The 22,038-nt window shown below is 36.5% G+C and overlaps 4 protein-coding genes across 4 annotated transcripts; 3 read left to right on the top strand and 1 right to left on the bottom strand.

Moving 5' to 3' along the window:
• The first annotated feature begins 319 nt into the window (after positions 1–319).
• Positions 320–8,735, top strand: LOC106363680 (CHD3-type chromatin-remodeling factor PICKLE). Its single transcript, XM_022691326.2, has 30 exons — positions 320–488; positions 887–1,039; positions 1,125–1,262; positions 1,340–1,494; positions 1,568–1,732; positions 1,826–2,043; positions 2,123–2,355; positions 2,429–2,641; positions 2,722–2,829; positions 2,910–2,960; positions 3,048–3,147; positions 3,231–3,373; positions 3,471–3,574; positions 3,668–3,806; positions 4,084–4,253; positions 4,541–4,607; positions 4,694–4,816; positions 5,002–5,111; positions 5,195–5,276; positions 5,895–6,083; positions 6,158–6,305; positions 6,385–6,487; positions 6,612–6,686; positions 6,770–6,834; positions 6,926–7,002; positions 7,209–7,339; positions 7,437–7,770; positions 7,847–7,979; positions 8,057–8,130; positions 8,205–8,735. The coding sequence occupies exons 2-30, from the start codon at positions 899–901 to the stop codon at positions 8,511–8,513; spliced, it is 4,098 nt and encodes a 1,365-aa protein (XP_022547047.2). The 5' UTR covers positions 320–488; positions 887–898; the 3' UTR covers positions 8,514–8,735.
• Positions 8,736–10,227: 1,492 nt separating this feature from the next.
• On the top strand, positions 10,228–11,729 carry LOC106365137 (deSI-like protein At4g17486). Its single transcript, XM_013804586.3, has 3 exons — positions 10,228–10,589; positions 10,904–11,191; positions 11,272–11,729. Exons 1-3 carry the CDS (start codon positions 10,451–10,453, stop codon positions 11,565–11,567), a joined length of 723 nt encoding a protein of 240 aa, XP_013660040.2. The 5' UTR covers positions 10,228–10,450; the 3' UTR covers positions 11,568–11,729.
• Positions 11,730–12,556: 827 nt separating this feature from the next.
• Positions 12,557–13,615, top strand: LOC106363679 (naringenin,2-oxoglutarate 3-dioxygenase-like). The gene is made up of 3 exons (XM_048740558.1): positions 12,557–12,841; positions 12,886–13,311; positions 13,424–13,615. The coding sequence occupies exons 1-3, from the start codon at positions 12,557–12,559 to the stop codon at positions 13,613–13,615; spliced, it is 903 nt and encodes a 300-aa protein (XP_048596515.1).
• A 558-nt stretch (positions 13,616–14,173) lies between these two features.
• LOC106365136 (UDP-glycosyltransferase 71C3-like) lies at positions 14,174–16,114 on the bottom strand. Its single transcript, XM_013804585.3, has one exon. The coding sequence runs from the start codon at positions 15,752–15,754 to the stop codon at positions 14,336–14,338; it is 1,419 nt and encodes a 472-aa protein (XP_013660039.2). The 5' UTR covers positions 15,755–16,114; the 3' UTR covers positions 14,174–14,335.
• Positions 16,115–22,038: the final 5,924 nt, after the last annotated feature.

Genomic DNA, 22,038 nt, shown 5'->3' with positions numbered 1-22,038 from the left:
ATTATGATATTATAAACTACGAGAATATAATCGCATATACAGTCGACAATTTTACCTATTATGTGAAAATTTATGTTTGACTACACCATTAATTGCCTTTTTTACCATGCTAAAATCTTTTATAATACTTATTTCTATGATATGCATAATTTGTATTTTTTTGGAATTTGAACCTTAGATTTCATGGGGTAAAATCATTAAGGAATCCATTAATCAAACTATTGCATTAACATAGCTTCCAGAACCACACATTGTAACCAGATTTTATATCCACTTAATCTTTTAATTTAATATATCTCGGTTTTATGGGTTTTAACTTAATTTCTTCATTTTATGGTTATTGGGCCTCTACTTCTCCTATATTAAAAACCTAAAGAGTAAAACCGAAACATAAATAGAACAACAGTTATCGGTAAGAATCCGTCTTGTCTGATTTTCAGGTTTTGGGAGATTACTTCTCCTCTGAAACAGATCCCAACATATCCAAGGTCCGTCTCCTTCTCTCTTTCTCTCACTCACTCTCGTTCTCTTCACAACGCTTTTCTTTAAAACGTTAAATCTTTTTGCGAACTTCTCAATCTCCTTCCCCCTTTCCTCTCAGCTTCTTTTTTTTGTACAATTTTGAGCTTGAAAAATATTTGAAAAAGTTTCGATCTTTCCATGAATTGCAAGAACGGATCGTCCCCACGAGTTCAATTACTTACATTTGGAAACTCAAAGTTGATAATTTTTTTCTGGGTTTTTCTTTTGGGTTAGGGTTTGTCTCGATCCAGTAGATTTGGAATTCGAAGTTTACTCTGATGTTTTGCATCCATTAGAAACCCTAATTCTGAAAAAGTTTTATACACTCTTGAGGTTTATTGAAGAGAGAGATTTTTGTTTGCAGAACAAAATAAAAATGAGTAGCTTAGTGGAGAGGCTTCGTTTAAGATCAGACAGGAAACCAGTTTACAACCTAGACGAGTCTGATGATGAGGACTATGCTCCCAAAAAAGACAGGACCTTTGAGCAAGTTGAGGCTATTGTCAGAACCGACGCGGTTTGTTGTCTCTCCTCTTTACTTAATTGATTCAGCTTTCTTAGTTTCTGTCTGTTTTATTCTTGATTTGTTTCTGGATGCACAGAAAGAAAACGCATGTCAAGCTTGTGGCGAAAGTGCAAATCTTGTGAGCTGCAACACCTGCACTTATGCTTACCATGCTAAATGTCTCATTCCGCCTCTTAAGGATGCTTCTGTTGAGAATTGGAGATGCCCTGAATGCGTAAGATTTTAAATTTGTTCGTTAATTGTTTACATGGAACTCACTGAGAATGTTTTTTTTTTTAAATATGTTTGCAGGTTAGTCCTCTTAGTGAGATGGATAAGATATTGGACTGTGAGATGCGTCCTACCATATCCGATGAACAAGACTCCTCCGATGCGGCACCAAAGCCAGTTTCTGTGAAACAGTATCTCGTCAAGTGGAAGGGATTATCATACCTTCACTGCTCTTGGTACTCTCTCTTTCTTTCTTTTTATTGTTTTAAATGTCTTTTGTAAAATAATATCTCTTTTACTAAATCACAGGGTGCCTGAGAAGGAATTTGTCAAGGCTTATAAGACCAACCACCGTCTAAAAACCAGGGTGAACAACTTTCACCGTCAGAAGCTGGAATCATCCAACAACAACGAAGATGATTTCGTCGCCATTCGTCCTGAGTGGACCACCGTTGATCGGATCCTCGCCTACAGGTTTTAACAGATGGAAAATATAAAGTTTAGACGTTTTTCATCTATTGAGTTGCCTGAATCAGGTATTAATGACTGTTTTCTTCTGTGATATAGAGAAGAAGATGGCGAGGAACAATATCTCGTAAAGTATAAAGAGCTTTCTTATGATGAGTGTTATTGGGAATCAGAATCAGATATCTCGACGTTCCAGAATGAGATCCAAAGGTTTAAGGATATCAATTCCAGGACTCGCAGAGGTAACAAAGATGTCGACCATAGAAGAAATCCTAAAGACTTTCAGCAGTTTGATCATAGTCCTGAGTTCCTCAAAGGTATTTGGATCACCTTTCATATGCGTTACCTGTGAGGATATTGTACAATGTCTTATAATTGCCTTTTTTGCTGTTGAAGGTTTGTTGCATCCGTATCAGCTTGAGGGGCTTAATTTTCTGCGCTTCTCGTGGTCAAAGCAGACACATGTTATCCTTGCTGATGAAATGGGGCTAGGCAAAACAATTCAAAGCATTGCCCTTTTAGCTTCACTTTTTGAGGAGAATCTCATTCCACATTTGGTGATCGCTCCTCTCTCGACTCTGAGGAACTGGGAGAGAGAGTTCGCCACATGGGCCCCGCAGATGAATGTGGTATGTATGCATCATTTGTGTCTCTTGTGGTATGTATTTTTTTTGTTTGCTAATGGAATGATCTTTGTGTAAGGTTATGTATTTTGGCACTTCGCAAGCTCGAGCCGTTATTAGAGAACACGAGTTTTACTTTCCCAAAGGCCAGCAAAAGATGAAGAAGAAGAAATCTGGACAAAGCAGTAGTGAAAACAAGCAAAAAAGAATAAAGTTTGATGTTCTCCTCACATCGTATGAGATGATCAACCTAGACACAGCAGTTCTTAAACCAATTAAGTGGGAATGCATGGTAACTCTTGTTCCCTAATGAGACATTATTTCTCTCTTATCTCTTTCAAATGTAGCTCAAGTGTGAATTTTCTTGGTCAGATTGTTGATGAAGGCCATCGACTGAAGAATAAGGATTCAAAGCTGTTCTCTTCATTGACACAGTATTCGAGTAACCATCGTATCCTTCTGACAGGAACACCACTTCAGGTTTGTCATTGGATTGGTTCCCCTTTAATTCATGTGGCCAAAATATTAATGTGGCTAATGATTATGTGGTGCCTTTTCAGAACAACTTGGATGAACTTTTCATGCTCATGCATTTTCTTGACGCCGGGAAGGTATAGCCTAAGGATAAGCAGAGAGATGAAATTAATTTGATATACTTACAGAATATTATGTATTTGATTGCGCTTTTATACTTGCAGTTTGGCAGTTTAGAGGAGTTCCAGGAGGAGTTCAAAGATATTAATCAAGAGGAGCAGATTTCAAGACTCCACAGAATGTTGGCTCCACATTTGCTTAGAAGTACATACCCTACAAATTATTTTCGAATCATTGACAAAGTAAACAGTTTTATGATGTTAACTCTGGTGTATTGTATTTTGCAGGGGTCAAGAAAGACGTAATGAAAGACATGCCCCCTAAGAAGGAGCTCATTTTGCGTGTTGATCTAAGCAGCGAGCAAAAAGAATATTATAAGGCTATTTTGTCTCGTAACTATCAAGTATTGACCAAAAAAGGGGGCGCTCAAGTAAGTTTTTCTGATCCATATACCTCATAGTTGGAGTAGGAACCAACTTCTACTTTAATTTGTCTGGTGATTGTGCCTATGTTTAATCCTGTTACAGATTTCTCTTAATAACATAATGATGGAATTGCGAAAAGTTTGCTGCCATCCTTATATGCTGGAAGGTGTTGAACCAGTAATCCACGATGCAAATGAAGCTTTCAAGTAACATTTCATTTCCCTCAATGGAGCCGGATTCTATGGTGTTGAAGTCTTGTGCTAACTCTTGCATTGACCTCTTCTTAATTGTTATCATAGGAAACTTGTGGAATCTTGTGGAAAGCTGCAACTGTTAGACAAAATGATGGTCAAGCTGAAAGAGCAAGGACACAGAGTTCTCATATACACACAGTTCCAGCACATGCTTGACTTGCTTGAAGACTATTGTTCCTATAAGGTACTTTCTGTTTCTGTAGATTATCATTCTTGTTTTTTTCTCTCTATAATACCGTTTGGCAACTATAGAATCAGCTCATTTTTTATTTTATTTTTCAAATTAGCTTCGTCGGCAATATAACTTCTTTAAACGCTCGAAGATTAGTTTTGTATTTCTTTGGTTATTATTGTTACCGTTGCTATTACTGACTCGCTTTTATCACATGTATTTAGAATGCAATTAACGAAAAACTTTCGTATCACATTTATTTGAAAGTTTGTTTTCTTGTCTTTTTCAGGAATGGAGCTATGAGCGAATCGATGGAAAGGTTGGAGGAGCTGAGCGGCAAATACGCATAGATCGGTTTAATGCCGTAAACTCTAGCAGATTCTGTTTTTTGCTCTCTACAAGAGCTGGTGGCTTAGGAATTAATCTTGCAACTGCCGATACAGTAATCATATATGACAGGTTTGAATCTCATCGTTCTAGTATCATTTCCTGCTTCCCATAGTTATAGTGTCAAGCAGTTAGAGGAGCTTATTTAGGTTAATTGCATGATAAATTGGATTTACAATGCTCATTTTTAAATGACTTGGTTTTCTCGAAGAAAAAAACGTTGTCTGAACATATAAGTTTCTAAGGCAGCGGAAGAAAATTTTATTTGCAAACAATGTGAGTGAAGTAGACATCAGCCTCTGTGTGGATGACAGTTTATATCATGGTTAACAGCTGCTCACATTTTCCTGCTTCTGTAGTGACTGGAACCCTCATGCTGATCTACAGGCTATGGCTAGAGCACATCGACTTGGCCAAAGAAATAAGGTTTTAATTTTTATCCTTAGCGGTGTGAACTTGCACTTTGAGTATTTCTCTTGTTTTGCTAATTTACCCTTATATTTTGTCTTTAGGTGATGATTTACAGACTCATAAACCGAGGCACCATTGAAGAAAGGATGATGCAGTTGACCAAAAAGAAGATGGTTCTAGAGCATCTTGTTGTTGGGAAACTGAAAACACAGAACATCAATCAGGTATAATTCTCTTGCTTGAAGATGTACCTTTACAAAATTTCTCAGCAGAGTGGTGTTAAAAGGTAGGAACAGCAAGGAGAACACCACTTGTTTGCGTGAAAATAAAATATGAAAACACCACTCTGTCTTTGTTTGATTGTTTTTCACTAAGTCTTATTTGTTTTATATTTCTGTCTGCAATTTAGGAAGAGTTAGATGACATCATCAGGTATGGTTCAAAGGAGCTTTTTGCTAGTGAAGATGACGAAGCAGGGAAGTCCGGAAAAATTCATTACGATGATGCGGCTATAGACAAGTAATACACTCTTTACTCGCCTTTCTCCTGTTCTGTTTTTTGATTTCTGCGATCTTTATTTTTCTTCATTTTCTGTTGTGCAGGTTGCTTGATCGTGATATCGTAGATGCAGAGGAGGTCGCAGTGGATGATGAAGAGGAGAATGGATTCTTAAAGGCTTTTAAGGTTTGTTTCCTCTTCTTCTATTAGAATAACTTGACCATTTAATACTGGTTTTGATATTCCCTTGAGATTATATAATGTTCTATGGTATTCAGCTCCTGAGTGGCTATCTAAATTACTCTGTTGTGCGCACTCTTGTCAAACTATTACATGTTAAGTTTTGAAGATCTTGGTGATGATGAGTTGGTTTAAAATTTTATGCTTGTTCTGATGTTGTTTGAGCCAGTTTTAACCTATTAAATTTGTTATATTTCTTTGAATTTTGAACTATATTTTATTGAATTGAATGATTTGCGTGGTCTTTAGACTTGGCTGGAACACAATGCTGTGTCCTGCATTGTTTCATGATACCTCTTTTGTTTTGCTTAATTGTTGATTGTTGTAGTTTTCGTTATATGGCACATCTTGATGCAAAATGAAAGCATTTGATGTAGTGGATCATATTATAAATAAGCTATGGACATTGTTGAATCAAATGGCAATGTGGTTACGGTTCTTATGATTTGCTTTCGGGATTATTAAACACTTGAAATCCCTAAACATTGCTTTCCAATATCTATTTTGTGTTAACAACTCTGAAAATTACTTATATTTATAAGATTTTATTTTCTTCCTGTTTAGGTGGCGAATTTTGAGTATATAGATGAAAATGAGGCGGCAGCATTGGAGGCACAGAGAGTAGCTGCGGAAAAAAAATCTTCAGCAGGCGAAAGGGCAACTTATTGGGAAGAGTTGTTGAAAGACAAATTTGAGGTGCAGCAGGCTGAGGAGCTTAATGCTCTTGGAAAGAGGAAAAGAAGTCGCAAACAGGTCTGTCTCTTCTTGTTCTCCCTTATCCAAATGTAGCAACACTGTTCTAATTCTTCTATCGACTTTTTCCTTAGTTGGTATCTGTGGAAGAAGATGATCTTGCTGGTTTGGAAGATGTGAGCTCTGATGGAGATGAAAGTTACGAAGCCGATTCAACAGATGGTGAAACACCTGGACAAGGAAATCAGACGGGTAGAAGGCCATACCGAAGAAAGGGCAGAGGTATTACCAGTTTCTTAAAATTGTAATTAAGTTAAAACTAGTGATATGAAGTTTATTAATTTTTTTTTTTGCGTTTTAGATAACTCGGAGCCAACTCCTTTGATGGAAGGCGAAGGGAGATCTTTTAGAGTACTCGGTTTCAACCAGAGTCAAAGGGCGATTTTTGTTCAGACGTTGATGAGGTATATCTTCTTCACGATAAGTGGCCTTCAGACACAAGAAACTCGACTGTTTGTTTGCATTGATATATCCTCAGTCTTGTGTTGTAAATGTTTTTTTTTTGTCGTCTGGCCAAAACATATGCAGGTTTGGAGTTGGAAATTACGACTGGAAGGAGTTTGTTCCTCGCTTGAAGCAGAAGACCTATGACGAAATAAAAGAGTATTGACTATTGACTCAGAGTTCTTTAATGTTCTTCTCTTCAGACGCATCACTGTTGTTGACAAATGATGATTGTTTCTCAGATACGGAGTACTCTTCTTGAAGCACATTGCTGAAGATATTGACGAAAACTCTTCAACCTTTTCAGGTGACTGATCATTAACATTTTGAACTGCTTGTCAAATGTGATTGTTGAATTTCCTGTTAAATATATAATTGCAAATGGGCTTTGTCTATAGATGGTGTGCCCAAGGAAGGACTTAGAATTGAAGATGTTCTAGTCAGAATTGCTGTTCTTATGCTTGTACAGGAGAAGGTGAGTCTATAATCCTATTAAATTCGCTTCTCTATTTTATTATTGAGTTGTCTTCTGAGAAAGAACCAGTGCACAGTGTTGGAGTTTATGTATCTGTGTTTTACTTTTATTGCAAAACAAATGTATCTGTTCCTTCAAGGCTATTGTTTGATCTGTACCAATGTATGTAGTTAATACAGTATATTTTTGGTGATTTCGTATGACAGGTGAAACTTGTAGAAGATCATCCAGGGAAACCTGTTTTCCCAAACCGCATTCTTGAAAGGTTCCCTGGACTTAGAAGTGGAAAAGTGTGGAAGGAGGAACATGACAAAATAATGATACGTGCTGTTTTAAAGTATGAATCATTTCTTCACTACTATATGGTTTTATTCTCTCATCATTTTCTATTACTTACTTCCTCAGGTTTTCTTTTTCCTTGAAAATCTTTTTAGGCATGGGTACGGACGCTGGCAAGCTATTGTTGATGACAAAGGGTTGGGGATCCAAGAGCTTATCTGCAAAGAACTGAACTTCCCTCACATAAGTTTGTCTGCTGCTGAGCAAGCTGGCTTGCAAGGGCAAAACGGTAGTGGAAGCTCCAATCTGGGAGCACAGAATCATGGAGGTGGCGTTACGGGGAATAGTAATGCTTCTCCTGCTGATGCGGGCCAAGTAAACTCCATGTTCTACTATCGAGACATGCAGAGAAGACTTGTCGAGTTTGTGAAAAAGCGAGTTCTGCTTCTGGAGAAGGCGTTGAACTATGAATATGCAGAGGACTATTATGTATGTTGCAGTGTCCGTATTTGTTAGCATGTTTTGTGCTTGGCGTTGTTCAGTTATATTGAATCTCTGGTTGCAGGGACTTGGCGGCTCATCGTCTGTGCCTAGTGAAGAACCAGAAGCTGAACCAAAGGTCACTGACACAGTGGGGGCCAGCTTTATTGAGGTCGATGATGAAATGCTTCAGGCACTTCCCAAGACTGAGCCCATCAGTAAGTTCCTTCACAAATTGCCTTTACAATAGCGAGCTATTGGGTTCTAATATGAGCTAATCTGAATCTCGCTGCAGCTTCAGAAGAGATTATGGTTGCTGCTGCTGACAACAACCAAGAGCGGGTTGAGATAGCCCAACTTTATAACAAGGTATAAGCTTCGTTTTTTTATCTTTTAATGTCTAGAATCATTTCAACACTAATCTCTATCTGCTCTTTATCCAGATGTGCAAAGATTTAGATGAGAACGCTCGTGAATCTGTCCAAGCATATGTGAACAACCAACCGTCTAATGGCAAACTGGGCGAGAGCTTCCGTTCCATAGAATCTAACATTAGCAGAATCCTTTCGGCTCCATCTGATCAACTCAAGTCTACTGAAGACACCAAGCCGAACCTAAACAATGTTGAGATGGACTCGGTCGAAGAAACGAAACCCTTGAGAGCAAGCGTCGATCTGAATGTGTTGGAGGGAGAGGAGAACATTGGAGAAGGTAGTGGAAGTGTTGATGTGAAGATGGAAGAAGCCAAATGAGAAGAGAAGCTCAGTGTCCGTGATTAACACAACAACTAGTATATCTTTAAGATTCAAGACCAACGGGATCATGGAGTAGGAACACAGTTATATTATTGTCTTAAGTTATGTTGTTTTAGACTCTCATATTATTCCTTATGTAAGACTCCGATCCTACCTCTACTCTCTTAAGCCTTTGACACAAGACTTTATAAATCACCTACAGTGGTCATAACTCTGTCATTTTACTTAGCCGTTCCGTTTTAAAATTCAGATAGTTGTCAAATATATTTGGGAATCAAATTCTCTAGTATACAAAAAGTTAGTCAGCATTTTAAGAACAGATGCCTTAAGGATGAGCTGAGAGCCTGAGATTGTTGGAAAATAGGATCGTCATTCCATCTGATTTGGATGCTTTTCTGAATGCTTGATGCCTTCTACTCAGTTGTCAGTATTGTAAATACCATATTTATTTGTTCTATTATTAATGAATGAACATTTGTCATAACATTTTCAAAATCAGTTGGTGATATAGAAGTAAATCTATCTTAAAATAGTTAATTGTATCATTTTCTACTTCTGAGTCAGTTGTGATCATTTTTCCAGCCGTATTAAAGACCCCATTTTTGCATGTCATCTCTTCCAGCTTGTATGCTTGACCACTGTGATCGATAGCTCAAAGATAACTGTAAATGGCTTACTGTTCGGTCAACATTTCGTGAGTCGTAATTTAGTTTTGGGCAGTTCTCTCGAATAGCTTAAGTTTTTGTCATAAATATAGCATCCGAGGAAGAAAAATGACCAAAATAGTTTATTTTTATTTTAAAACTTTTAATATTTTTTATTTTTATTTTTTAAAAATATGTATTTTTATTTTTTCGTTTTTAAAAAATGACCGAAAATGACCGAAATAGTTTTATTTTTTATTTTTTAAAAATATGTATTTTCCTTTTAAGAGTAAAATATGTATTTTTATTTTTTCATAAAACTTATTTTGATCATTTTCTTCATTGATAACTAATTTTGTGAAGGCAAACTAAAACAATTATCCTAGAAAATGTCTCTAGTTTTTGTTAGTGCCGGCTCCAAACAAGTGTTTAAAGCATATTTGCGTTAGATTTTTTTTTTTTTTACATAAAAAATTAGAGTCCTGATTGGTTAAAATTACATAGTTTAGGATTTTATTTTTTTAATTTACAATGATGCAACTAAAATTTTGGAATTCTTTTTACTCAGCACAAGACATATGTATTATATAAGCTGAGCCTAGTAGTATATGATAAAACTTGGAATTGTGGTTATCTACCATACATATCTATTTATTAATATATAATATATATATATATATGTATAGCTATGTGATAGAATATATTATCAATCATTTTTCTTATAATTAAAAACACATACACACTCACGCTCATTAGTTTAAAACGCTCAGTCTGGAAATTTATAATGCTAACAACTCAGGAAATTGTTTGCTGAATACTTTCTGAAACAGAAATAGCTATACAATTCAGTTCAAAAAAAAAAAAGCTATACAAAAATTTATTTTATCATAAATAGTGTTCTTATAGAAAAATACCAAAATATTTTGTTATTTCAAATTTGTAACGTTCACAGAAACGACCTGAAATAATTGCAAACGTAGTACCACCACCAGTGCAAGTGGTCACTGCACAAATAAAAATTAATAATATCTTTACCGTATTAAAACAAATACCAGATTCAGTGAATTAACAGAAACGGATGGGTAAAGTAAAGTGGAAGAACATCTATCGGCACAAAACAAGACAATAGAAACAGAACATAGAGACACGCTTTCACTTTCTCAAGAAACAGTTAAAGAGAAGAAGATGAAACGACAAAGAAACCTTTAAAAGTTCTCTCATCTTTAAATCCCGGATCTACCCTTCTCGGCTTCTCCGGCTCCTGATCGGTGATGTATTGACGCGGGAGAGATGTTGTGCTGGAGCGGTTCGGTTAAGCGGAAGCAGAAACCCGGTCCTTTTCCGGTTTACCTGAATGTCTATGATCTAACTCCTATGAATGCTTATGGCTACTGGCTCGGACTTGGTGTCTTTCATTCTGGTGTTGAAGGTTAGTTATGTTCTGTTTTTATTCTATTGACTTTGTTTATAGTTATCTCAGTTTCTAGGTTTGGCTTTTCCTGTTCGAATCTACTTGTATGGTTAGTGATGTGAACTTATGAGAACTTATGGTTCATTGATTGTTTTTCTTTTAACGATTTATTTTGTATTTGATAAATATTTTGTATGTTTCATAAAATAACTTGTAAAAATATTTACATTAAAACATCAAACGTAATTTGATCAATTATGTAATCAAATATATCCATTTGATTGATGGTTTGTAATAGACTCGTTTTGGATTTGATTTGATGTATTGTGTAGTTCATGGAGTTGAATATGCATTTGGAGCACATGAATATCCAAGCACAGGCATCTTTGAAGTGGAGCCAAAGAAGTGTCCTGGTTTCACCTTCAGGAAATCGATTCTCGTCGGTAAAACAGACACGTGTGCGAGAGATGTCAGAGTCTATATGGAGAAACTAGCTGAAGAGTATCGAGGGAACAAGTACAATCTCATCTCAAGAAACTGCAACCATTTTTGTAATGAAGTTTGTGTTAAACTTACTCAGAAACCAATCCCTAGATGGGTAAACCGACTTGCTCGCTTAGGTATAGTGATTATTGTATGTGTTTTGGGTACAAAGAAACATCATCAAGCAAAGTATAATGTAACTAACGGTATTGTGTAGGGGTTCTCTGTAACTGCGTGTTACCACCACGCTTAAACGAGTCAAAAGTGAGACGAGTAGTAAAAGAAGAGCTTTCAGAAGGAGAGAAGAAGAGAATGAGGAACACATCACGGTCAGGTCCTTTACTTACTACCTCTTCATCTTCTTCGACACCTGATAATAATCATCGTTCACACATTCGAGCAAAATCAACTGGTAATCATTCTTCTTCTTCTATGGGTACTAAGGAAGGTCAAAGACACTGTGCGCCTCAAGCTCAAGACAAGAAGTCACCAAGCGTAAGCGTCAAGACTTGATTCCTATCATCATAATTTGAATTTTTTTTATTATTGTTAATGAAAAGAACAAAGGAAAAGAGGAAAATGCTAAGCAAAGTATCAATCATACATGGGCATGCTCGTCCTTTGTTCAGAACTTATTGTTAATTCACCATACTTCCAAAAATCTTTTAGGTGCTTTTTTTTTTTGTATCCGAATAGATGATTAAAATGATAATGAAATGTGTAAAGAATGTTGATTTAAATCTTGCAAGTGAATTTTGCAAAAAAAAAAAATTAGTTTTTCTGAATCACAAAGCATATGTATCCAAGATAGGTCGATGCTCGGAGAATTCTTGCCATAACATAATTTAAGAACTACACAAAAGATTCAACGCCACATTAAATCCGCAAGACCATGAGGTGAGATACTGATAACACTAAAAAAAACACATCATATAACTGTGGGTCAAGCGAATTCACCTAAGATTACGGATGGTGTGAGGAGATGGAATGGCGTAAAGGCTTGCCATGAACCCTTGAAGAACCATCCATGATTGTGACATTGTTTGTGATCGTATAAGCAATCGAAATATTGATGAAGCTTGGAAAAAGAAACACATCGTAGACCTATCACTCAAATCTTTACAGCTTGAGTACCCGAATAACAAAATTTGTAAGTCCACGGTGAAAATGGTTGTAGCATATGCATGATTGACTTCACAAAAGGACCAAACAATCAACACACTAGAAATGCTATAAGTCAAGTTATTGACGACCGATAAGGTTTTCATGAGATTTTGAGTTGTTAAACTTTTAAAGGCAATTATAAAAGACAAGAAAGCAAGTACCAATGACTAAATAATGGAACGAATTTCAAGTGAAATAGCCGGAGAATCTAAGCTCTATGAGTTCAGTGACGAAATACTGGTGATATCTCTCTCTGGAATCGATGATGTTGATAAAAGGGACACTCTTTATACGAAGATGAGTATATCTTCCTCTCTCGTTTTACTGAATACACATCAATGGCTCGACGAATTTCGAGTGAAATAGCCGGAGAATCTAAGCTCTATGAGTTCAGTGACGAAATACTGGTGATATCTCTCTCTGGAATCGATGATGTTGGTGGGAAAAAGGAAGACATCTGCCCTCAGATCATGGAGGCTTTCGAGAAGTGGGGCATGGTCCAGGCAATTGATCATGGTGTTGATACAAATTTGATGGCTGATATGACTAGCCTTGCGCGAGACTTCTTTGCCTTAACTACTGAAGAGAAGCTCCGGTTCGACATGTCCGGTGGTAAGGGCGGCGTCGGTTCTAATCGTGTTATTTATATAGAAATTTTCATATGTAGGGAGAGGCCATGAAGGACTGGAGGGAGATAGTGATGTATTCCACGTACCCTGTGAGTACCAGAGACTACTCACGGTGGCCAGATAAGCCGGAGGGATGGTTGAAAGTGACGGAGGAGTATAGCGAGAGACTGATAGGTTTGGCTTATAAAGTCCTTGAGGTTTTGTCTGAAGCTATGGGACTTGAGAAAGATGCACTAAAAAATGCATGCGTTGATATGGAGCAGAAAATCGTTGTTAATTATTTTCCAAAACGCCCTAAACTTGACCTAGCACTCGGAATGCGTCACACTGACCACGGAATCATCACTTTGCTACTCCAAGACCAAGTCAGTTGTTTACAAGCTACAAGGGACAACGGCAATACATGGGTTACGGTTCCGTTAGTTCCAGGAGCGCTTGTCATCAATCTGGGTGACATTGGTCACGTTAGTACTTTCTCATTCTTTCTCACATTCCGTTTCGTTGCATCTTTCTTCATTTTTTCTTAGTTTATAAATTTGATTTGGTCAAATATGATTTTCTCTTGAAGTATCTTAGCAACAGGAGGTTCATGACTTCAGACCATCAGGTGGTGGACTCAAATCGAGCAAACTGTTCATAAACATATTTTTCTTTCCGGCTCCTCATGCCACCGTGTATCCACTAAAAGTAAGAGACGGAGAGAAGACAATCATCGAGGAACCAATCAGTTTTGAAGAGATAACTATGAGAAAGCTGAAAGATCTCTAGCTGGATCGCCTCAAAAAGAGCATGGCCTCAACAGAAACCCCCTATGGGAGTATGTTTTGATATTTTTACAATGTTATAATGTGTTAATATTGATAATTTATTATTAACTACTGCAATTTCTTATAATCAATCAATTATAAATATTTCGTAAACGCACTAATTTTTAACCATTATATCAATCATAAAAATCAATTGCCGACGCTAGAAACCGCAAACTCTAGTAACCGCTGCATTTTAACCCGCCATGCTTCAAATAAACAAAATTAGATTATTATTTTTTTGTGCACAATAAACAAAATTGAATAAAACATCACAATTTTATAAATATATGTTTGTTTTAAAATTTTAAAACATGACATATAAAGAAAAAAATCTATGTCTTTTATAAGTTAATAAAAACTGAATAATGATTTTTAAACTGTTCAAAGTAATATAAAATAAGAAAGGAAAGTGATGAAAAGTAAAATCATAAATATTGTATAAATATGTAGTTTTTTTTGTAATGGTCATTTTCTTAATTTAAGGTTTTTTTTTTTTGTTACTGGCCCTAATTTCTCTATCATAAAATGGCATTTTTGAAATTCTCACTTATGTATTCATAAGTTTCGAATAGAACTGAAGGTTTTGTTTGTTTAGTGTCTCTCACAAACTAACATGCTAAGAAGAAATTATTTTTTGAAACACAATTTATTCAGAATCAGCAGTCCAACTACAACCGAACTAAAAGTCCTCGCCGACCAAGTCGTCCATGAATCGTTTAACCCCGACAAAAGAAGATTCTCCGTCCATCAAAGCCTTCCTAGCCGCCTCAGCTTTCTCCTTCACTCTCCCCCTCACCGTATTCTCACCGTCCATCAGAGACCGTATCGCTTCCGAAATCTCCTCAGCCTTCACTATCTCTTTCTTGGTCGAGACGTAATCCAAACGCAGCTCCACGGCTAAACCTAACTCCGTCACCATCGTGAAAGCGTTTAGCTGCTGCTCAGCGTACAACGGCCAGGTGGCGATCGGCACGCCGAACCACAAGCTCTCCAGCACAGAGTTCCAGCCGCAGTGAGACACGAACCCTCCGACGGCCTTGTGAGCCAGCACCTCCACCTGCGGGGCCCACCCGCACACCAGTCCCTTACTGGCCGTCCGATCCGTAAACCCGTCTGGCAAGAGATCGCACGGACCACCATCCTCGGTACGGATAGACCAAAGAAACCTGTGGCCAGAGACCTCCAAGGCTCGAGCTATCTCCTCAATCTGCGGTGCCCCGAGGACTCCGTAGCTCCCGAAGCAGAGGTACACCACTGACGACTCCGGCTGGTCCTCCAGCCATCTCATGATCCGACGCTGATCGGACGGGTCAAGATCCGGGGACGGACGATCCTCCAAGCTAAGAACCGGTCCGACCGGGTAAACCGGAGGAAAGTTGTCAGTGCAACAACAAGCGAAGTGATCAAATGCCTTCTGCTCGAGACACGTGAACGAATTTACCAGAATACCCTTGGCTTGAGGGATTTTCTCGGCAATCTCGACCCAAGCCTCGTATGACTCTTTCACAAACTGGCCCGCCGGGAAAACCTTCGAAGGCACTGAGCTAGCGTAGCCTGGAATGTGATGATCTTCAGAGCTGCTCAGATCGAGCATGGTGCCCATCCTGCGATGTCTCTCGGGGAGATACTTCAACATACCAAGGAAACCAGCGTTACACGTCAAGAAAATGTAAGAAGGAAGGTTGAACTCGTTTCCCACTTCGATCAATGGGACGCTAAAGAAATCAAGAACCAAACCGGCGACCCGAACCGGGTCGGATCCGTCACGGGAGGAGACGAGGGTGGAGAGAGCGTCTCTGACGAGAGGAACTGTCGCCTTGGTGAACTCTAGAACGTAAGCCTCGGTGGCTTTCAAGAAGAGGTCAAATGGCGGAGGGTTCTTGACTTCAGGCAAGGCGTGAAAACGGATCTGTGGCTCCGAAGCGATGAGTGATTTCGCAAAGAGGTCAGCATGGGGAGTGTAAGGTAACGTCCAGTGGAGGATGGTGATGGTGTGAATGCGATTGTCGCGTTTGATGAGAGATTTAGCAAACTCGATAGTGACAAGAAGATGACCAGGGGTTGGGTAAGGAACGAAAATGATTTCTTGCTTCACCATCTCTTTCTTCTCTCTCTCTGTGTTTGATGTTTTTCTGCTTTCTTGTTGGCTTCTGCATTGATTTAGAATCAGATATTAAATAAGGAATGTTTTAAATATGGAATATATTTTTCCAAAATAAAGAAAATCGGTCATGTTTATCTAGTTCTAAAATAATGGTTACTCATTGATATTTTCTTGCAAAGTGATGTTAACACATGTCTTCTTTACAATTTTATAGACATTATTTGTAAAATGATTTTGACACATGTCTTCTTAACTATTTCATAGATATTATTTACAAAATAATTTTGACACATGTATTCTTTACAATCTCATAGATATTATATGTAAAGTAATTTTGACACATGTACTCTTTACAATCTTATAGACATTATTTGCAAAATGATTTTGACACATGTCTTCTTAACAATCTCATAGATATTATCTACAAAGTAATTTTGACACATGTCTTCTTTACAATCTCATAGATATTATCTGCAAAGTGATTTTGACACATGTACTCTTTACAATAATATAGACATTATTTGCAAAATGATTTTAACACATGTCTTCTTTACAATCTCATGGATATTATCTACAAAATAATTTTGACACATATCTTCTTTACAATTTCATATATATATTATCTGTAAAGTGAGTTTGACATATGTATTCTTTATAATTTTATAGGCATATTTACAAAGTGATTTTGACATATATCCTCTTTACAATTTTTAAATTTAAAGGTTTTACTACTGCACATAGAACAATAAAACACCAAATTTCATATAATATTATTTGGGATTTGGTGGTTGTTGGCATGGTTTGTGTAAGCTTTTTTTAGGATCAGTTTCAGCCTTTCAGCAGATGGTTTCAAGCCTTATCTTAAAAAAACTAGACTCACCTTAAGATAAGGCTTGAAACCGGCTGCCGAAAGGCTGGAACTAATCCTAAAAAAGGCTTACACAAACTGCGAGATCAAACAACCATGATGATCTGGACTGATTTTCACACTCCTTTCGACCAATTGAACTTGAACTGAACAGATGGAACAAGATGATCAATCAGTTATTCTGTTCAGTCCAACAAGAAATCAGTTCAGCTTAGCGGTTCAAAGGAAACTGATCTGAACCCTAACCTATACACAATTGAAAAAGCTTAAGACAAAACTGATCCGGACAACTGATCCGGTTGGATAACAAATCAGTCAATCGGTTCTATTCAAAAAGGATCCAACCACAACTAAGTACAAACTGTGAACAAGAGACTAAACAGCTTAGTAGATCAACTCAAAGGATTGGTGAACTCGGCTGATACAAAGCTTATCTCACAACTGGCCTGAGTAGCACAACAAAAGGCTAAGGTAGGATCAAGTTCAAATCACAGAACAAGCTGCCAGGGTTTATCCAGATGGCTTACCTTCAGCTCTTACACACGACCAAGCTGATATAAGTTGGTAAGGATTAATTTTCCCCAAGCCTGATTTTCTTCTAATTTTTCTATCCTTTCTCTCTGATTCTTCTGTTTGATTTCTTATGTTTTTCTCTGATTTTCTTTGCCTTGCAGGAGCCAGACTGAAGGGAAGCTGATAGGGTTTATTTGATTAATCTTTTTTGTTGTACTTTATGGATGATTGAAATTTGTGCAAACTTTCATGACCCTTCGCGAGAGAGGAAACAAATAACTAAGATGGATGATTATACTAGATAAACATGGAGTAGATTGGCCGTTGTTACCACTTTCACCAGTGAACAAGTTGAAAAATTGTTTTTGTGTAACCAATGAGTTAAAGTTGGGAGAGACCTTCATGTTGGAGTTTGTCCGAGAATAAGGAAATGGCACAACTCATATGCTCAAGGTTTCTTTAATGCCAAGGTCAAGGTAAACAAATAGGAGTACAATCTAATGTAATAAAGCTGTATTAAAAAAATTAAACAATCAAATTTTAGTTTAAAAAAATTTAGTTAAAATAAGGCTGTATTAAAATTGTCAAAGAACGTTCATGTTCACGAGATTAAAAAGAAGAGGGTCATGGAAAATCTGAGACTCAAGTCGAAAAGAGCTCAAATTTTAGTTAGTTTTCTCAGCACCTTATTTTCATGTTTCACGTGATGAAGACAAATCAGCTGCGTTATTAACGATAGGAGCAACAATACTGGATTTGGTGCAAATAAGAAGAGAGATGATTGAAAAGAATATGTTAAGAGGAAGAGAGATGATTGAAAAAAGTAGGTTAAGACAGAGCTTTGATACCATATAAAGTTACAGAAATAGATTATTCATATTAATGGTAATACTCTGTTTATAGAGACACACATGATGGATCTATTTATAAGAGTAAAAAATATACACAACTATACAAGTAATTTATAGGAAAGCCATAACACCAGTTAGAAGATTGGGATTTTTGCAAAATTGACCTATAACTTAAAGTCAAACACAAAACTAACCTCCTTTTTTTTTGAAAATTGGTTTTGCCCTATTCACCCCACAAGTTCATATAATTTACGAAAATGCCATCCATTTTTTTTTTATTTTTTTTTTCGAAAATGACATTTTTACTCTCTCACCCTCATCATCTTCAAGTAATTACAAGATTACCATTGTCATCAATACCACAACCACCATGAACAACCAATTTGAAGCTCTTAATGCTCCTAAAATCGATTTACCCTTCTTCTTTTTCCATTCTTGTGACCTAAACACAACATATCTCTCACTTTCTCTCCACAATGAGCTAAAAAAACTCAAGATTTTGATTCTAAAATTTTCATGGTTCATAGAGTCATAGAAGCTAACGATTATGGGTGGGTGACTTCCGTTTGTGATTCTGTGTGCTTGGAGAAGCCTTATGTATGCTAAGGAACTTATCTCACTAATTTAAGGTATGACATCGAGTTTTTTTCCAGATCTGTTCGTCAGACGACTTACTTGGGAAGTCGTCTGGCTGTAGACGACTTACCTTTCAGTCGTCTGGCTGTAGACGACTTACCTGGAAGTCGTCTGGTCAACGCAGAGGTTATTTTTGCAATTGACTTTGAAATCTGTAACCTGAGACGACTGAAAGTTAAGTCGTCTACTATTGTTTGGTTTCAAAAAAAATTCCAAAGAACCTAGACGACTTACATTTCAGTCGTCATAGGTTAGTTTTGTATTTGACTGGATAATTTCAGAAGTTTGACTTCCCCAGACGACTTACATTTCAGTCGTCTGGCGAAAATTAAAATAATAATATTTTTTTTAAAGTAAACGACTTACAATTAAGTAGTCATAGGTTAGTTTTGCAATTGAAAAAAAAACTTCAAGATTTAATTATACACAGACGACTTATAATTCAGTCGTCCACCAGACGACTTAATTGTAAGTCGTCCAGGATTTTTTTCCGAGATTCTGGTCAAACCTCGTAAATCCTGGACGACTTACATTTCAGTCGTCTCGTGGACGACTGAATTATAAGTCGTCTGTATATAATTAAATCTTGAAGTTTTTTTTTCAATTGCAAAACTAACCTATGACGACTTAACTTTAAGTCGTCTACTTTTAAAAAAATATTATTATTTTAATTTTCACTAGACGACTGAAACGTAAGTCGTCCAAAAAGTCAAACTTCTGAAATAATCCAGTCAAATGCAAAACTAACCTCTGACGACTGAAATGTAAGTCGTCTAGCTTTTTTGGAGTTTTTTTTTTAACCAAACAATAGTAGACGACTTAACTTTCAGTCGTCCGAAATAACAGATTTCAAAGTCAATTGCAAAAATAACCTCTGCGTTGACCAGACGACATATAGTTTAGTCGTCTAGACAACTTAGATCTAAGTCGTCCGCGTCTTCTCCACTAGTTTTTAAGTCTTCTACGTTAGTTTTTGAATAACTTGTATTTTTAAGAGTGATAAGTAACTTCAAGATATGTAAAACTCATATTTACAAAATATGTTCTCTCCCTTAGTTTTACTGAATTTGACTAAGTTTTTCAATGCAAACTTATAAAAAATATGATATGCTTTGACTAGTTACTATTGTTTGTTTCCATCTCTTACCAACATTCTTGTTTATTAAGATGAGAAAAAGGCCATTGGAGTTTATTATTGCATATGAGAGATCCAAAGATAAGAAAAAGGCTACTGAAGTCTATTATTTCATTGATTTGTAAATGTGTAAACACATTGTTAGCACATTTAATACATCTTGGAAAACATTATTACTGATTTTACAAAAAATTCACAACTAAAAGAGTATACATGCAATTCATAAAACAGATCACAAACAAAACTATTATAGATCATTCATCTACAAAGACAAGCTTGGATTCCACTTGAGTAGACAAGACCAGACAACTTTTAAGAAGTTCAGACGACTTCTAAGAAGTCCAGACGACTTCCAGGAAGTTCAGACGACTTTGCCAGAAGACTTTTAGGAAGTTCAGACGACTTCCAGACGACTTTACAGGAAGTCCAGACGACTTTACAGGAAGTCCAGACGACTTTTAGGAAGTCCAGACGACTTCCAGACGACTTCCAGATGACTTCCAGACGACTAACAAGTAAGTTGTCCCAGAAGTTTTACAGATCTGAAAAACCTGCATATTAAATCCAGATCTGAAAAACCTGCATATTCAAAAACGTTCAAATGGCTTAAAAACAGAAAAAAATGAGTGGAAGATTATATAAATCTACCTTTACAGAACACACAAAAATACATATCTAAAAATAATAGATCTACCTTTAAATTAGTGGAAGATGAGTACCAAATAATTAAAAACCTTCAAAAAAAAAATAGATTAGTAACAAAGACATGAGACAAAATTGAAAAATTCATATAAAGTTTGGTGTTTTCAAGTCAAAGAGATTAGAGTGGGTTTGGAGAGTTTTAGTTTGGGAAAAAAGTAAGAACTTTATACAACAAGAAGTTACCAAACGAAGAAAAATCAGACATAAGAACTTACCAAAACGCTCAGAAAAATCCAGACGACTTCCTAGAAGTCCAGACGACTTCCTGGAAGTCCAGACGACTTCCTGGAAGTCCAGACGACTTCCTGGAAGTCCAGACGACTTCCTGGAAGTCCAGACGACTTCCTGGAAGTCCAGACGACTTCCTGGAAGTCCAGACGACTTCCAGGAAGTCCAGACGACTTCCTGGAAATCCAGACGACTTTGTCAGAAGACTTCCAGATGACTTCCAGACGACTTCCAGACGACTAACAGGTAAGTCGTCCCAGAAGTCTTCCAGATCTGAAAAACCTGCACATCAAATCCAGATCTGAAAAACCTGCATATTCAAAAACGTTCAAATGACTTAAAAATAGAGAAAATGAGTGGAAGATTAGATAAATCTACATTTATAGAACACACAAAAATACATATCTAAAATTAATAGATCTACCTCTAAATTAGTGGAAGATGAGTACCATTTGATTAAAAACCTGCAAAAGAGATAGATTAGTAAGAAATACATGAGACAAAACTGAAAAATTCATATAAAGTTTGGTGTTTTCAAGTCAAAGAGATTAGAGAGAGGTTGGAGAGTTTTAGAATGATGAACATTACATTTTTGTTGCAGCCATTTGAGAGGAGGAGAGAGAATGTGTAAATTTTTCTTTATATAGGGAGACAAAAAATCCAATTAGATTAAATATTTTTGACTCAGACGACTTCCTGGACGACTTACATTTCAGTCGTCTGGTGAAGAAATTAAAACAGACGACTTACATGTAAGTCGTCCAGAAGAGTTTAATATTTTTAGCGGGAAATTAAATATTTTTAGCGGGAAACTAAAATAGAAGACTTTCCAGACGACTTACAAGTAAGTCGTCTGGACGACTGAAATATACGTCGTCCGGGTAAATTATTTAACAGACGACTGAAATATAAGTCGTCCACACCCTAAACATAACCCCTAAACTTAATTATCTAATTAAACACTTCATAAAACCAAATCAAACTTGAAAAGTGTTTACTATACACAAAAATAAACACATATAGGTGAAAACTAATTTTTGAAAAAAACATTTTAGTTTTCCAAAATCTAACCCTAACAATACATACAATACTACAACATATGTTTGCCAAACTCCTAAACCAAAGTATTTCATGATTCACTACTTCCACTCATATATCTTCAAAACAAATCAATTTTATCATATCTTAATTTATATCAGTTAAAACTGTTTATAATTACTTGATTTTTATTTTTTACGCATCAAAATATTTTTTTACAAGATTTATAAATTATTTTTAAAATAAACTGGTACCAGACGACTTACACTTCAGTCGTCCAGACGACTTACACTTCAGTCGTCCAGAC

This window comes from Brassica napus, chromosome A9 (genome assembly GCF_020379485.1).
Source record: "Brassica napus cultivar Da-Ae chromosome A9, Da-Ae, whole genome shotgun sequence".
Taxonomy (NCBI): Eukaryota; Viridiplantae; Streptophyta; class Magnoliopsida; order Brassicales; family Brassicaceae; genus Brassica; species Brassica napus.
This window is presented reverse-complemented; position numbering and strand designations above follow the sequence as displayed.